Below are 17,970 nucleotides of genomic sequence, written 5' to 3' on the forward strand. Positions count from 1 at the left end.
AACGTTATCAAAATGATGTTTTTACCTAGATTCCTGTATCTCTTCCGCACAATATGTTTGGAGTTCACTCCCCAACAATTCAAAAACATAGAGAATATCTTTTCTAGATTTATTTGGAACTATAAGAGACCTCGCCGAGCACTTAAATGGCTTATGCTGCCCAAAGAAAGAGGCGGACTCGGAATGCCAAATTTTAAGTTATACTATTGGGCTACGGTAATTAGATATAGTATTGCGCTTTTATCAATAGAAGACGGGCACAACTCCGATAGGACCACTCCACAAGAATTGATCCTAGGGATAGGATGCGAGGGTTGTCTTTGGCGACACATGAACGACAATTATTTTAAGAAAGTAAAACTTAAGACGATCTCCAATATATATAAAGTTTGGATTAATGTAAGAAAACTGCTAGGACTGAGCCGTTTTTCATGCTACACTCCAATTAGGTTTAATCACGATTTACCTACATTATTTCATGACACTTGTATGTCGAGATGGATTGAGAATGGCATTCAGCAACTAGGCTGTCTCTATAATTCCTTTGGTCTAAAAACTTTTTCAGACCTGCAGACTGAATATTCTATCAATCATAGAGATTTTTTTAAGTATCTTCAGATCAGGGATTTTTTGCAAAAAAAACCAGGGGGACGTGACAAATTTCAAAATAATATCATACTAGATACCATATGTAGACCAAATACGCCTAAAATTGGAGTCATCTATGAACTCCTTAGGGATAAACTCCCTGATGACTTGGAAAAACATCTAATGAAGTGGCAGACCTCTCTTGCAATCCAATCGAATATTTCTTTGCGAGCGTATGAATTATCACAAGTGTGCTTAATGTCTATAAACCTCCAGGCACAATTTTATAAAACTTTTTTTTCTCTTTATTATACTCCATATAAGATGGCAAAATGGACAGTAGGAAAGGGAACAACCTGTCCACGCTGCTCGACGGGGGCTGCCGACATGATCCACATGTTTGCCTCATGTGACAAATTATCAGGTTTGATAAAAGAAATCTCTGACTTCCTTTCTGAAATTCTTCAAGTTAATATATCTATCACTCAGGAGGAAATTGTGCTGGGAGTATCTAATAATCAAAGACCTAATCATATGCAGGGCCTTATTTTTGTGGCTATGGCTGTCCTCCGACTCTGTATAGCTTCAGCGTGGTTGGATGCTACCTCACCGGCTTTTGTACAATGGAGAACCAGATTACTAGCAATCTGTACTTTGGAAGTAGCCATATATAAAACTAAAGGGAGGAGAAAAAAGAGAAGAGGGATGCAGATCTGGGGTCCGCTTTTGCAATGGCAATTAGACCACACCTAAAATGCTTGGTCTATAATATGGTTTTATTTGGGAGAATATATATTGTAATTATATAGATGGCGACAATACATGCTGTATTATCTTACAGATTTACCTAATTGTTTTTTCTCTCTTGTGGATGGGTATGATGAGAAGTAATACCTTGGTCCAAAGGGAGGGGTGGGGGGCTTATGTAAATATTATATAATTTTGTGAAAATTGCCAATAAAAATCATTAAAAAAAAGAAAAAAGAACTTGTGTGTTCTTCACCTGCACCTTGGCTTTGTCCAACATTCTGTCCAAAAGTTCTAAACAGCACTGTTTCTTCTCCTCTGGTAATCTCATCTCCATCCTGTGGAAATCCAACTCGACCCCCTGTGCCAGCCCCACAGTCTTTTCCAGTGCCAATGGACACCCACTTCATGCATCAACTCTCGAAACAAACGCAGGACTTCTTGACATTCGCGAGACTGTGGAGCTCCCGCCAAGAAAATATTATCCAGGTAGCGTGTCATGACTTCCTACTCAGCTACATGCAAAAAGGAACTGAAAACCTCGAACAGTGAACATCAAACCCAACAACCCATAGGCAATGCCTTATCTACAAAAAAATACTCTCCAAATTCAATGCCTACAACTGGTAGTCCACAGGGTGAACTGGCAGCATCCCAAAAGCTGATTTAGCATCACATTTTGCCATCAAAGCGCCCCTGCCACACTTATTTATCAGCTGAACAGCCGTGTCGACGGATGCTTAATGCACCCTGCTGCACGGCTCATTAATGAAATCATTGACTGACAAGCCCTTCAGCCACGACAGGTGAAGAATCAAGCGGAACATCCCTGGCTCCTTCTTAGCGACCACCCCAAACAGGGAAATCCTCAAATTCTCCATAGGCCAGTCATTGAACGGCCCTTCCATCCTCCCTTCTTGCACCTCCTTCAGCAATTTGCCACATACCAAATTATCCTGTCCTTTCTCCAACTTTACATTTTCTGCCATTGGAGCACCCTGGGGCCCTCGTGGCACAAATTAATACCCAACTGAAAACTCCCCTTTCCAGATGTGTTCTTTAGTAGACAACATTAAATGTGCCTTGAAAGGCTCCGCGATACCCATGTAAGGCAGCTTGTTACACCTCACGTCCTTTCTTTCTTTCTTTCTTTCCCCCGTGCTCTTGTCCTCACCCTCGCCCTCAACCTGTATCACTGCTCCTTGCGATTTGACACTCTTTCCCCTCCTTCTCCTTCCCACTCCCTCATGCCTTCGTGCCTGTGCCTTGGTCCGGAACATACTTACCTTTCAACAAATGCAAGCCAGCTTCATTCTTGCACTTGTGTGTCAGTCTCCACAGCCCACACCCCCACTTCCACCCCGCAGCTGCCTTACCTGGCCTCAAGGCCGGGACCTGCACCAAAGCCATTCATCCTGATGCGCATCTTGCCTCTGTTTGGCTGGACACTGCCCTTGCTGGTACAACAACCATAACAGCAGGGTGCTGCAAAACACCAATACTACTCCTTCAGTTAATTTCATTCTGAACCCACTGCACTTCTTGAGGCATCGTCTACCAGGCACTCTCCTGCACCTCTTCCTCCACAATCTCTCCTTCCTCCTACTCATATTCACCATAATCCAATTCCCACTCAACATCACCACAAACCCCTCCACAGACTGCACTCATGCCCAGCACCTCACAATCGTCCACACCACTATCACCAAACTGCACATCATAAAGATCCTGAGTAGGGTCAAATTCCTGCAAGACGGACACAGATCCTAAACCTGCCTCTCCTCTGATTCATCCACTGCCGTCCCAGACCCGGTCGTACAGACTAGAGTTCTGACTTTGGACAGGGGTTGCCAGACCACACTAGACACTCCCAACTGTCTGGATACCATCTCAGTTGAAATCCTTGCCTGAATCACCTGGCTGGCAATAATCTGACCTTGACCTACCTGCTCATGGGCACTGAAAGGGCTGTCATTGCACCAAACCCATCTCCCAGGCCCCCGTCCCGAAACCCCCCCACCTTCACCCAAGCCAAAGAATGCAGCCTCGGTGCAAATTACCTTCCTCTACTGTTTCCATTCCCCGCCCCTTGTCCCCCACCAAAACCTGAACACCCCTGGGTCAAACCTGTCAACTGACCCAATTGAGCATCCACTTTGCCTGACAAGTCACTCCCCAAAATCCCCTCATTGCCAATTTGAGACCCCTCCTGTTGGCTGTTCAGCGCCCTAGGCCTGGACAAAAGCTACCATGTACCTGAAACACCCAAATCATCTTCTCCTCTAACCAAGGAAACCCCTCTCTCCCCACCCTCCCTGCAACTATGTTTCCTCATTCTCCCTGTATCCTTTGACAGGGCTTGCCTATGTGGGTTTGAGTTATCCAGCGCCAGGCCCTGTGGCTCAACAGCCCTGCCCACCATCGTTGCTGGGACAACCTCTCTTGTGCAGCCGAGAGGTGTTACCCCACTCTCGGGCCGCATGAGGGCTGGGTTACTGAGCACCAGACTCAGTGCCCACACAGGGCGAAGGCCCATCTAAAGCAGGCCCAACGATCGCACCTACAACAGGTAGTGTGGCATTGCTCGGGCATGCAGCACCTCCCTGAGCGCACCCCCTCTTACCGTGGCTAACTCTTTGACCAGTCCCTGCATGGGCCCTTGGCGGTGTGTAAGAACCGCTCTTGACATTTGAATATAACATCTGCCCCGAGGGCATGAGAAACTCGTGGCTATCTTTTTGCATTCCTCAGCCCCTCCCGCCTCTCGCAGCGTGGAACCTCGGCCCAAGACAGACGGCCCGCCACACTGCCCACCGCAACCTTACCCATATTCAAACCTCCTCTCCTCACTTCACGCGTAATGGACTAGCAGGCCATTACAGCAGCCACTACACCCCCAGTGGCCCTCCTATTCAGCTATGCCATGTGGGTGACACCAGCCTGCCCATGGCCCCAACCACCAGAAGCTCTGCCCTGCCTGCCTCCTGCAGGGTCAGCAGAGCCTGGCGAACCTCTTCACTCAAGTCCATAGCCATAACCGTGAAAACAGTGGTATTCATGGGGAGACAAAAAAACGTACAACTGTCCCTACCAACTGGGGAGTACCATAAACTAAAATGACACCCACTAACTAATTACATGAGCCTTAAAAAACCTAATAGCCAACCCATGCATCTTTCAACCAATCAGGGCCTCACCTTTGCACCCTACCACCTGCCAAAGATCCTGGAGGAAGTAGTGCATTTTACCCCCCCCCCCCCAAACCACCATTGTGAAACAAAGAATTATATAGTTATTCATTTGTTTAATTACATGACATGATATTGAACAGTTGCACTGACTATGTTCAGTTATAGAAAGGGGCAGGGAGTTTGGTTGCAATGGAGCAAAAATTTGGTTACCCAATATTTTTTCCAAGCCTGTTCCAATGAGGCAGGTAAAGTCCCAGACACTTTGGGGATTATTTCAATGTCAGACGGAATTTCTTCCACCCGACACCGACTCGGTCATGGGATCAACTGACACCTGGTCGGCGGTCCAGAACGGCTTTTTATGATGCGACCGAACACTGTTCGGTCACATTTAACTTTTCTCAATGAGAACTTGTGTTACGGCTGTAAACCGGCTGTAACACAAGCTCCCATTGAGAAAAGGGAGGTGCAGTTCATCCCTACACCTCAAAGTGCAGGGATCAACAGGGGTGCCCCCTTGGCCTCCAAACGGAGGCCGTGCACCAAAGGGAGCCCAGCTGGGGCCCCCAAACACGCTTTCCGACATGGTTTCCATGTCGGACAGGCTGGCATGGAAACCATGTTGGAAACCTTGATCGTAATCTCAAGGGCAGAAAGACCTGCCCTTGAGATTAATTGCCGGCTTTCGACTGGCAGATGGGCACTCCAAGCCCGTCGTAAGCCAGCCGTAATGACTGGATGGTTTACTTTCCAACCGCCTCCAACATAATGAGGCGGTTGGAAAGTAAACCAAGCGGCCCATTACAATGCGGCCCTGCGGTCAGAGCCTTTACAGGTTGTATCATAATCGGCCCCTTAGTGGTAAATTCCGGCAGTGCTGTTAGAGGCTGTGGAAAGCTGCTCAGTAAATTTGCAGAATTTACCAGCATTAACCATGTTTACTCTGCATCCTTGATGGCATCTAAAGACTGCTGTTTGCCTCATGGTAGTGTCATAACCGCTGCGTTGCAGTTCCATCATGTTTAATAGCTAAATGTTGCTAAATACTAACCCTCTTCTGTTCCATTTGTGTTCTTCTCTTTCAGAAGTAGAGTTTCTGTGACAGATTGCTCATCTGGAAGCCAGCAGTTTACTGCACCTGTGAAAATCACCACAGTGATACACAAAGATCTATTCCTCAACAACTACGGCTTTGACATCTCTCAGAATCACCCTCTTTCCATTGCATCAGTTATTGCAGGTACAGTAAAAATCTTCCAAAAACACTATGACTGTATTATAAACTCAAATGTGGGTGTTTTATGTTTTATCTGAGTCCGCAAGAACTTTAGTACAAGGAATATTGTAGAAGGTGCCAGAAATACTTGTGTTCACCTAAGATAACCTAGGTGCTCAAAATGAACCTGCTCTGAGCGCATATCCTACTTAGCATTCATTTCACTTGCCCTTGGTGTTCCAAGGTGAGGGGACGGTATGTGACAGTGGCCTATATACATAGAACCTACTGCATACCATCCCCTTTGTGCAAGCTTGTCCAGGATAATTAATAGAACATGTGAGAAAAAAGTAACTTTTCTTCACTCTGCTAGGTTTTACAAAAAGCATGTGTACAGTCCTATCTAGGCAAATTACTCCCTTCTTCTTACTGTAAATTTGATAAAGTGACCCAAGATGATGAAGAGGACAGGATGTCTCCATGAAGCTTCTCTAGGAATTCAAAATCCACCATTTGATGGCAGTCATATTAGAATCCCCATTCATGCAAAAATGAATGACTAAATCCAGCCCCGAACGCAGGGCAGTGAATGCCCCCAACAGCACCCAATAACAAAGAACACAATCACTGTGATACTATGGGAATTGTTTACAATCATTAAACAGTATCCCCTTGGTATCTAATCAAATCACCATTCAGAACTAATTCATTATGAGGTCACATGAAAATTTGCCACCCTCAGGTCAAAACATGTGAACTACCTGTAAATCTGGACATGTGCCACGTCCTATGAAAGTGACTGGAATAGATGGTGAAAAACCAGAGTGGCCCGACAAATCCAGAAGGCTGGTCTTCCACACACACAATAAAGAAAGTAAACTAAAAGTATGAACAGAAAGAAGGAATTTTACTTAAAGCTTTTAATCACCAATTTTCCTAGACCGGCGAGAGAAAGTGAGAAGCAACCCCTCGGTATCTGGATACTTTCGAAAACGTGTCCAAATTCACAAAACAGCTACACAAACGTGGTAAATTTAAAAAAGCCTAATGCAGCTTTAGGGTGGAAAAAGAAGAAACCTGATATATGACTGCTGTAACTCTGAATCAACGCTACTCCAGTCCAACCTTCGCATGCCTTGCGTGCATTCCCTAGAACATCATAACTTGGCCAAAATGGATCCACTAACCCTTTCAACAAATTTGGCACACATTCTGGGAGATTTCGTACCCAAGAAATATCACCATGCACAAAACCAGATGCAAATTCAAGTCTCTACTAACCTCTCACCCAAGACTCCTTTTGATCGATCATTCCTATTGGCACAGAAACTTTGACCTGATTTACTATTTCATTCAAAGGACACAGAGACCTGGAAGCCTACATTTCATAACTTACTCAAAATCACTGAAATTCAAAGAGTACCAAGAGGTGAGAGACATAGGGGCATATTATCAAGCACAGCGTTAACATTATCACCGTCTTAGTGGTAGGAAACTGCCGCTAAAGCGGCGATAATGGGCTTGATAATATTCCGCAGAGAATTCCAATAGAAGCCCATGTTGACACCAGAACATGGGCTTCTATGGGAATTCTCAAGGGCTTATTATCAAGCCCATTATCGCCACTTTAGCGGCAGTTTTCTGCCGCTAAAGCGGCGATAATTTTAATGTCGTTTCTTGATAATATGCCCCTAAAGTCACAAGGAAATAATACTTTCAATGGGGGATTTCGCAAGCAGTTGATAAGATCAAGATGCTGTCATAATTTAAGCAGACCACAGAAACCTCTCATTCTTTGACTCCACTTGAAAACACACAAAACGAAACTAAGTGGAAAACCCACCCATGCACTTGACCCAAGTCATAAGGATATAGAAGCACTATTAAGGACTTTGTAGAATCACTTTTCATTACGTAATGTGCCACTAGTGACTTCCTGGTACCCCGCAGGCCTTTCCGATTGAGCAGAGGAAGTCAATGCTATCTCCCTCACTTCACCCGCACACCGTCATCACAGGGGTGGCACTCTAATTCACGGCACCTCCAGTATATAATCAGATGACAGGCTGGACGTGCAGCTGTCAGTCCAGGTAAGATCTGGAGCTGAGTGCTGTTGTAGCGAGACATGTTTGTTTTTAGGGCTTTCCAGCTCGAGGCATTTTTGGAAGAACCATTTTTATTAAATCAAATCTTAATCTTGTCTGTATGTTAAATTTTAGGCCTTTGAGGACTATTAAGGACCTGGTAGAATCACTTTTCTTTATGTACTTTGGGGCAGATTTATGTTCCCTGGCGCATCCCTGCAAATCAGCATGGATGCGCCAGGGAAGATGCGTCACGCAAGTTTACCCTTGCGCCACCGCAGATGCGCCGCATTTACAATGCGGTGCATCGTGGCGCAAGGACAAGCAGATGCGTGACGTATCTGCCGGCGTAAGGTTGGCGCAGTGCAGAAGATGTGTCGCAAGCGCGACGCAACTTCAGCACTGTGCCAACCTACCCCATACCTAACATTGTGCGTCAAGCCTTACGCCTGCTTCAAGCAGGCGCAGGGTTTTGACGCATCAGCGTTGGGAAAGTGACTCAGTGAAATCTTGTAGATTTCACTGAGTCACTTTTCAGGGCCGTTCCTGCGACGGAACACCCCCCTGCGTGGAAACGCCCACATGAAACCTGACGCAGGTTTCATGTGGCGCAGGGCTTTACACCGTGACGCATCTCCATAGATGCGTCACGATGTAAATAAGGCGCAACGTGGCGCAGGGTTTACGCCACCGCTGCATCACAAAAGTGACGCAACGGCGGCGTAAAAGTGGCGCAACTCCAACATAGATCTGCCCCTTTGGCTCTAGAGACTTCCTGGTCCGCTGCTAGCTCCCTCACTTCCTCCCGTATGCGGTCATCACAGGGGTTGCGGTCTAGTTCGCTTCACCTCCCGTATATATTCAGATGACGGACCAGGCACGCCCGGATCGCAACCAGCGCCAGCCCCTCTGACTGTTTCCAGCCAGACCTGACTGACAGGTTAGTGTATACCAAGGGTAATCAATGAAACCAGCAGTCAAGCTATCAGCGTGCATCACCCTCCACCCAGGAATGGAGGTAATAGATGTAACCTGTCCTACTTGCCATTTTGCTACCAACCTTTTCTCAAAGGAAAATTGCATATCACAATTCAATTCCAATATGCAGCTTATAGCCCACTCTATTAAATGCGCCCTTATCAATGCAAGGTCACTAGTAAATAACTGTCAAGAACTTAAAGATTTTATTGAACAACATAATATGGATATTATGTTTGTAACAGAAACAGGGTTCATCAGGACCTAATTTGGCCATAGCCACCCCTCCGGGATCCACATTTTTTACACATGACCACACTGACCGCAGAGGTGGCAGAATCGCTATTATTACTTCATGGCTACATGTTCTCCGGTACCGCGTAATCTTGAATGCAAAGCGCTTACTTTTAAGATTAAACGTGATGCAAAAAACACTTTCAAAGGAGCACTTTTGTATCGGCCACCTATCACAAAGTCCCACTTCCTGGATGTACTAGGAGTTTATTTAGAAACACGATTCGATACCACCAATCTAACAATAATTGGTGATTTCCATAATCACCTAAAAAATTCCAGCGACCCAGGGGTCAATAAATTAATAGATATCATGGCAACTTTCTGTCTCGGGCAAATAATAAATACTGCTTCCCACAAAGCCAGACACACTTAAGATGGGATTTTTACAGATCAGCCCTCACTTCATTTCCAGGAGGTTTTACCGCTAGTATGGTCTGACCACTATGCCATATTATTTAATCCCCCCCACCTATTGAGCTAGTCCCACTGTCTTTCTCCCTCCATCTAGCATAATGCAGCCTTGGCCAAAAATAGACTCTCGTAGCCTAGTAAAATCCCTATCTGCCTCCAATGCACTCTAATAGCAGACCCTGATGCAATGGCAGTTAACTACCATGCTTGGCTATGTAGGGCCATAAATACTCTTGCCCAAGTGACCTTCTCCACTAGAGAACGTAAAAGTCCCTCAGAACCTTAGTATTCTTCGAGTCTTAAAGAACAAAAAAAGGTTTGCCGCAAGTTAGAGCGGAAGGGGAGACTAATCTACGACGAGGAGGACAAAATAATATATAAGCAGACATTTAAAACATATAAAGTTATGATCTTTGCAAATAAATCTGATTATATCTCATAAAAAAAATTAATCAGCAAAACACTCTACCAAAGAACTATTTAAAACGGTTGAAATCTTATCAAAAACAGTCCAAAACAAATGGACTAATACTTTAGCCAAAACCTTTTAATCAAAAGTACTTACATTTTTCTTTAGATACACCTAAACTGTCAAGCAATCACTGCTCCCTTCCGGAAATCAACACTCGCTATTGTTTTTCTAAGTTTACCCCCCTATCCCAAGAGCAAGTCAGAAACCTATTGTCCAGTATCAAATGAGGCTCCCCAGACGAACCATGTCCCCCCCCAAAAGTGTCACAGCTGGCAACTGAGACCATTGCTGCACACCTCACACTCATTTTTAATAAAATTATTTGTACAGGTATTTATCCCAACTCATGGAAAAAAGCAACTATTCTCCCCCTTATAAAAACAGGACACTCTTCCAACATCCGATCCTACGACTATCGTCCTTTATCTCGCATGTCCCTGCCAGCAAAATATTAGATAAATCTCTCAATCTGCAACTCTCTGCTTTTATAAATGAAAACAGCCTGTTAAACAACTCACAGTTCGGGTTCCGGAGCCAGCACAACACAGAATCAGCCCTCATTTATTTTGTTTGATCTGTTTATTAAGGATTTTATATTGTATACATAAATACAGAGCAATATAACATCAGTAGTAGCACCATACAGAGCCAGTAGATAGTCAAAAAGTCCAAGCAAGAAATCAAAGACATAGCGGCATAATTACATCAATGTGCATAGACAAAATCCGTAAGCAATCAATTGTGAGGGAGATAGAAGGAAATGTGATCCATTCACCTTCCAGTTACTAGTTTGTCATCAAAAAAGAAAGGATCACTTGTACCTGTTATCCAGGGTTCAGTGTTTTCTCAACTGTTCCTTAAAAAACCCTCATTCACGTTTTTAGATGGTTCATGTGGCGGTATATCTTGATTCTCCGCCTAAATAACGTGACTGCATCATCATTGGGTTTAGTGTTATGCTTCCTCCACCCGGAGGGAACCACTGGATATTCGCAGTAGTGATCAGAGATTAAAAAAAAAAATACGGAAAAGGTGCTTGTGTGCTGTGAATACAGTGTGATTAAAAAGGATGTTCCCTCATGCTACCTGGACTATCGTTTTTATTGTTGTCTGGTGCATGGGAAAAGAATAAAAATAGAGAAAGTTGTGCAGATCGGACATTAAGTGTGTCCACTGTACAATCAGTCTAAGGGGTGGGTCGACATGTTTCAGCTCCTCATTAGCCCCGTAGGGTCAGGTGAGCTTTCTTCAGGACCTTAGGGTGTTCGTGTTTGAGGGAGGTATTGTCCCCTATCTAAATGAGGAATTCAGGTGTAGATTAGCTGAACTCCTAGTAAAAGGTTATTACCTGCGGTGGAGAAAAAGGGGGGTGGTTATACAACACAAAGAACCTTGTTCTATGATTAAGGGTAAAACGACCCATGATGAAAAGATTTAAAGCAACATGGAAATTCTTTAAATACAGTAAAAAGCAAGTGGTGTTCGAACACACAGCTAACCATATACACAGAACAGCAACAACGAAAGCATGTATAAATGGCAGATCTTTACCAATGATAACTGTATGTGTATTTGTATGACTAGTTCTGTTTAAAACTTCTTGAGAGCAGTGTAGATATGCCCATACGGTGTCATTATACAATTGCGAAAATTATGGCGTTTGGTTGTTACCATAGCGGAATAGAAAGAAAAAGAAACATGGGAGGCCGCTGTGTTGGGCTGCCCATGTTATTTGTACTGTTAACATGCTGCACGGTAACAAGTGCCGCTATGCGTGTAATTCGATCTCATCGTAGATAAGGTTAATGACCAATGTGCATGGAAGCCGCTGTGTTGGGCTGTCCATGTTATTCGTACTGTTAACATGCTGCACGATAACAAGTGCCGCCATGCGTGTAATTCGATCTCATCGTAGTCAAGGTTACTAACCAAGGTGCATGGAAGTCGCTGCATAAAAAGTTAAGCTATTGAAACACAGGTGTGTCATTGTATTGCTAAGAAAAAAGAAAGCTAGCGATGGTAATACTAGTTTCTAATGCCCTCATCGCTCCTCTTCAAAAACTGTCGAGCGTTTTTTAGGCACGTTTTTTAGGAGCGCTTGAAGGTACTCATTAAATATTGCGCGCCATGCCGCTCTATGCATTGTTTCGTCCTCTTGATATTTACCAGCAACTATTGATCGTGAGCCAAGAAATACACTCTAATGGCACTCCCCACGAGGATTAGATCACTTTGATTTAAATATCGCTTTGCCTAAAAAACGCTTAACAGTTTTTTTATCACTGATCACTACAGCGAATATCCAGTGGTTCCCTCCGGGTGGAGGAAGCATAACACTAAACACAATGATGATGCAGTCACGTTATTTAGGCGGAGAATCAAGATATACCACCACATGAACCATCTAAAAACGTGAATGAGGGTTTTTTAAGGAACAGTTGAGAAACCACTGAACCCTGGATAACAGGTACAAGTGATCCTTTCTTTTTTGATGACAACATAGACAAAATCCGTAATAACTTTTAGCCTATCCCGTCAGCCACAATATCTCCTCCCCCATCAGAAAACTGTACGATCACGTTATGGTGCATCATATTTGCAACTTTACATCATGCAAAGAAGTACAAAATCACATTTCATATGGCTTCACTCCGCCATAGCACATAAATCTGAGTATAGAGTCAAACATTTTTATGAAAACACCAAACATGGGGAAAACTATCAGGAAAAAGGGGTAGGAAGGGAAGCAAGAGCCTAAGCAAGGGAGGGAGGGAAACCATAGTCCCCGGCGACCTAGAATAAAGTCCTATCAATTATCCTATAGGTGTACAAGCAAACTGCTGCGAGAAATGATCATCTAGTAAAGGGGGCAGAGGTCACAGCTACATATCAATGCACAGTTCAGGACATGAGATTGCTCAAGGCGACCTCACTAGTCATCAAGAAGGGAAACAAACAGAATCAGCTCTCATAGTAGCTGCAGAGAGTTGTATATCTATCATTGATAAAGGTGACATTGCCGCCATGATACTCTTGGACCTGTTTGATACTGTTAAGTTAATCTCAGCATTATGACCAAGTGCCTATTAAGAGCTAGGGATCAGGCAAAGCCTTCTCTTTACTGACCTCCTTACTAGAGGATATGAAACAATACATCACATTAGAAAAATTTGTCTCCACATTGTGGAGCCTTCCTTTTGGTGTTCCCCAGGGGCCATAACAAAGCCCAACCCTATTCAATTTGTATATAAGTCCATTGGTTACATTGGTCAGAACATTTGGCGTTTCAGTTGTCTCCTATGCAAATGACACACAAATCATGATGTTGATTTCAGGAAACCCAATCCAAACAGCTACCCAATTCCTCCTTTGTATGGAAAATATTAGAAGTCGGGTGGCTGAAAATTGCCTGAGATTAAACTCAGGCAAGACAGATGTTCTACTCTTCGGAAACAGCACCAGTTTTTATTCTCCAGATTGGTGGCCATCAGATATGGACCCGGTACCAGCCCCAGTTGAAAACGTTAGAAATCTGAGGGTCATTTTCGACAGAAAAATCTCTTTTGAGAACCAGATGAATCAAATAGCTTCTATGGTTTTCTTTCTTCTGAAGATTCTGAGAAACGTTTTACTTTATATCCCTGCTAATTTACAAAAACCGACTATGTCAGCACTAGCCTTTTTCAAGCTGGACTATTGCAATGGACTGTACTTTGGACTACAGCAAAGAGTGCTATCAAAACTTCAAACCTTACAAAACATAGCAGTCCATCTCATTTTTGGCCTCCCCAAATCTCATTCAGCTTCCATGGCACTGAACCAACTGCACTGGATGCCAATGAGAAAAAAATAGTTTTCAAGGCTTTATGCATTGCCTTTAAAGTACTACACAACATTGGACCAGTAGCTCTCTGTCAGTGTTTCTGTTGGTACACCCCCCCAAGACTTTTATGCTCTCCGGGCATGAAAAATATAGAGGTGCCAAAGTTCGGACTTGCCCGTTGAAGCGGAAAAAGCTTTGTAACATGTACTACTAAAATGGAATTCCCCTCCATTTAAACTGAAAAACTCCCAGAATCTTTTAAATTTTAGGAAAGCATTTTAAACGTGGCTTTTTAAGTTATAGTGACCATATAACATCTTCCACCTTGTCAGATCTCGCTTAGTCAGGTCAGCACCAGGACACCCTCGGGTACACAAGTGCTCTGTAAAACTATATAACATAACCATGACTTGACAATTTTATGAATGAACAGCTCCTATTTGCCTGACTCACTGAACTAATCACAATCTTCTCAACACATATGTGGAGAACTGAAGTTCCCATCCGTACACACCCCAATTCCCCTAATCCTGCCTTCAAAGATCATACATACCCCTAACACTTCAATCTATCAGGCGATTTAGCTATCCTGCCTATCAAACCGCCTTTTACAACACCATCTGTACTCTTATTGGACTCATCTGAAACCAAGTAATTGAGGTGCATACCTTTTAAAAACTGGTTCATAAATGCCCACTCTGCTGACAAACACTCAGTAGAAATATGGAACATAATTGAAAATAAGATCAGGGGCGTAGCTTCGGGGGTGTTACATCTCCCTAATAAAGGTATTTTGTGATAAATAGTTGGATACAGGTACCTTCAGATGGGTATGGTGAGGTCTGTTGGGTTTCAGCAGAAATTCTAAACAGACAGACAATCTCTCCCTCTCTCTGTTTGGAAAGACTTCACAAATGTTGGTTATTTCACACACTATGTGCTATCGCTCACTTAGTAATCCTACCAATCTGCATTCCACTACCCCTTAAGCCCCTCTTGTGCACCATGCTTGTGGTATAATTTATTTTAACATTATGTGCCAGTGTGATTGTTGGGAAATCTGAAGTTCACACCCCTTCGCCCCCCCCCAATCTTACTGTCTAGGCAAGGCCCTGTATAAGATCTGTGCTATGCTGGAAATCACATTAGGTTAGTTGCTTTCTGATGCAAAAATATTCTTAGACACCCTAATCCCAGCTAACTACAGGATTTTACATAATAACAGAACTAGCAGTAGCAGAGTAGGGCTATCCTTCATTTATCACGAATCACTGATTGCCAGGAAATCGAAAATGTCAGTTCTTTCTCCTTTATATGTTTGACAGCTAGCCTGTCCACCTGCTCAAACTCACCAACTCACCATTTACCCTAACCCTGATGTACTGAACAACAAGACTTCTCCACACATTCCTCAAAAAAGTCTTAGATCTAGCTCTTTGAACCCAATCCACATCTCAAAAATACTCTTGCCAGGATATTTCAGTCTGTGGGTAGACAGCCCAAGCAATAACAAAGCACCTCCAGCATGGAAAAGCAAGAGTGTCTAGAATTCGCTCAAGAGTGAAACACCCTCAACCTCATCTTTTCATATGATCTGTTCATCAAAAAAACAATAACAATTCCTTGTTTGTGGTCATGGATTGCATACACAAAAGGACTGATAATCAAAAGATACTCCAGCATGACTTGTGTAAAATCCGGATAAAGATCCCATCATCAAAATTCATCAAGGCCTTCAATTAAATCCACTACCCTACTTCAGAGGATAGCAACCACTTCCACACCTCGCATCTCAGAATCAATCAGACACTCGGCACAATGACACCTCTTAATTTAAAAAAGCTGTGGCAGACATGCGGGAATGGGGGGTGGTGGAGAAAAGACGACTACAGATAGTCCGCTCAGATATGAACTAGGCCTGGGCGTAGTTCGCGAAGTAGCACTTCGCGAAGCTACGCAAAGTGAAGTTCGCACGCGTAGTACCTTGTTCGCACTGTGCCAGATGTCGTTTTCAATGATTGCACAGTGCGGACAAGCAACCGGCACTGTGCAATCATTGAAAATGGCATCTTGCACAGTGCGAGCTGTAGTTTTCTGCTGCTCGAGTAGATTTTTACTCGAGCTTCAGCTTTCTCAACGCGAACTGGTAGTTTCTCATCGCGAGTGGTCGCGAGCATACGCGACCACTCGCAATGAAAAACCTGACCTCCTCGCGTTGGGAATCTCGCCGGGAGGTTTATTTTCCATGCTCGCGATCGCCAACTTGAAGTTGCTGATCATGAACAAGGAAAAAGTCTCGCCGGGATGTCATTTTGCTTGCTCGCGGTCGCCAACTTGACGTTGAGGACCGCGAGCAAGCAAAAAATGACCGCAGCACTACGCAACACTACGCTACGCGTGTTCGCACTGTGCTACGTGCAGTTCGCGTAGTGCGAAGTAGCGCGAACTTCGCAAACTACGCGAGCGTAGCGTAGTGCTTCGCCCAGGCTTAATATGAACACCGGGCACCATTTGGAAACATGGGGACTATTGTTGGCTGGGCTGTGGTCCCATGGCCGGGCAGAGGAGGTAATAGGCTCCTGCCCCCACTCGGGCTCCTAGACTGCATGACCTGGAGTCAGCAATGCCGCCTCGGTCTCAACAGCAAATGCATAGCCTGCCATACCTGATTGGGGGAGTAACTAATTAAGTGAGCTGAGTGACATAAGCCATTTATCCACAGGGGGATTATATGCCTAGCGGCAAATTGTAAATATAGTTTGGTTGTAACAGGAAAAATAGGGATATGTAACATAGTGCTAACATGCCTTGTTACTAGCTACATAACACACAGCGAGAATGTGTATGGTTGTAACAAGTGGAACGCAAATGTATGTCGTAATATACACTGGATTAAGTAACCTGTGATCAAGCTGTAACATAATGTTATGAAAATCCCGCAATAAAAATTGTTTAAAAAAAAAATCAAAATCTAAAGCTGACAACTATAATCCAAAAAGTGATTTCACACTAATCTAAAAAGATAATGTCGCAAATTGGAACAAAGATGGTAAACAACAAAAGATCTCATGGACAAAGAAAACTGCAAAGAGTACATGAGAAACTATCTCAAGGCCATCCAGAAAGCAAAGAAGTCATACTATACAAACCAAATCAACCAAGCCATAACCCAAACTAAAGAAATCTACAAAATGTAACCGGAAATCTCAGACTCAGATGTACTGAAGATCCCCATCAAATCCAACCAGTTTTGTGAGAACCTCATACATGGATGGCCTCTCTATTAGGGCATGGGGCGTTGACCTGCCCATATTTGTTGCCTCTGTATTAAATGTATAAAATGTATGGGTTTTTTCAGCCCGTTGTGCTATGCTGGTTCGTGAGGGCAGAAGTGGGGCTTAATAGACAGCAGGTTGAAACTGAGCAAGAGAGCCGTCTTGAAGTGAAGTGCGCATATCAGGTTGGGCGGAGGCCTTTCTGTGACCACCCTGACATGGGCACTTGAAGCCTCTTCCCACCCATACATCATTAGTGAGCCGGGGGATAACAGCCATAGTCCCCCAGCCTCCTAAGGAGCATGAGGTTTGCCTGCCCCTGCCAATCTGGGTGCTGTTCTCATACTGTTTGCTAAAATAAACAGCAAGAGACCAGCATATGGATTGGCTCAAAACTCGGTCGAGTAGACCTGTTGGCCTGGTCCACATGAGCAGCTTGAGGTGGCAGGTTCACAGAACACAGCCAATCACTGCATGACTTTATTCTGAAGCCATGTAGTGATTGACCATTTTCTGTGCCTTGTTCTCTTCCGTTTGTGCCCAGTGCCAGTGATGGCATTGCCCATGAGTGGAAGAGACAAGTAAGAGATGAGAGAAGTAGTTTGTGTTCCCCTGATGCAGTCCGCATCTGAAGAATTAGAGGCCTTTCATGCCTGAAACAGCAGTTCTGCTGTCTTGAAATCTGCCTGTCAGCTGCTACAAACTTCAAGGTACCAGGGGTCATAAAAGAAAGCAATGGTACATGAAGCAAATAAAACTTGCGTGCTCAAACTTTGAGCAGGCTAGTTTTATTTTTTTAGTTCTCGGACATTAAAAAAGTTATGATGACTACAAATACATAATTGTATTTAATTTGTCTATTGGCTGTTGTTTTCTAGCTTACTAATT

The 17,970-nt window shown here is 43.9% G+C and overlaps 1 protein-coding gene across 1 annotated transcript in view; it reads left to right on the forward strand.

The window, feature by feature from the left end:
• Positions 1 to 17,970, forward strand: part of FRMPD1 (FERM and PDZ domain containing 1) — a 923,611-nt gene that overhangs the window by 498,123 nt on the left and 407,518 nt on the right. The window contains exon 3 of the mRNA XM_085636581.1: positions 5,612 to 5,766. Coding sequence (XP_085492707.1) covers positions 5,612 to 5,766 — 155 coding nt within the window. The remainder of the gene's footprint in view (positions 1 to 5,611; positions 5,767 to 17,970) is intronic.

This window comes from Triturus cristatus, chromosome 2_1, assembly GCF_964204655.1.
Source record: "Triturus cristatus chromosome 2_1, aTriCri1.1, whole genome shotgun sequence".
Taxonomy (NCBI): Eukaryota; Metazoa; Chordata; class Amphibia; order Caudata; family Salamandridae; genus Triturus; species Triturus cristatus.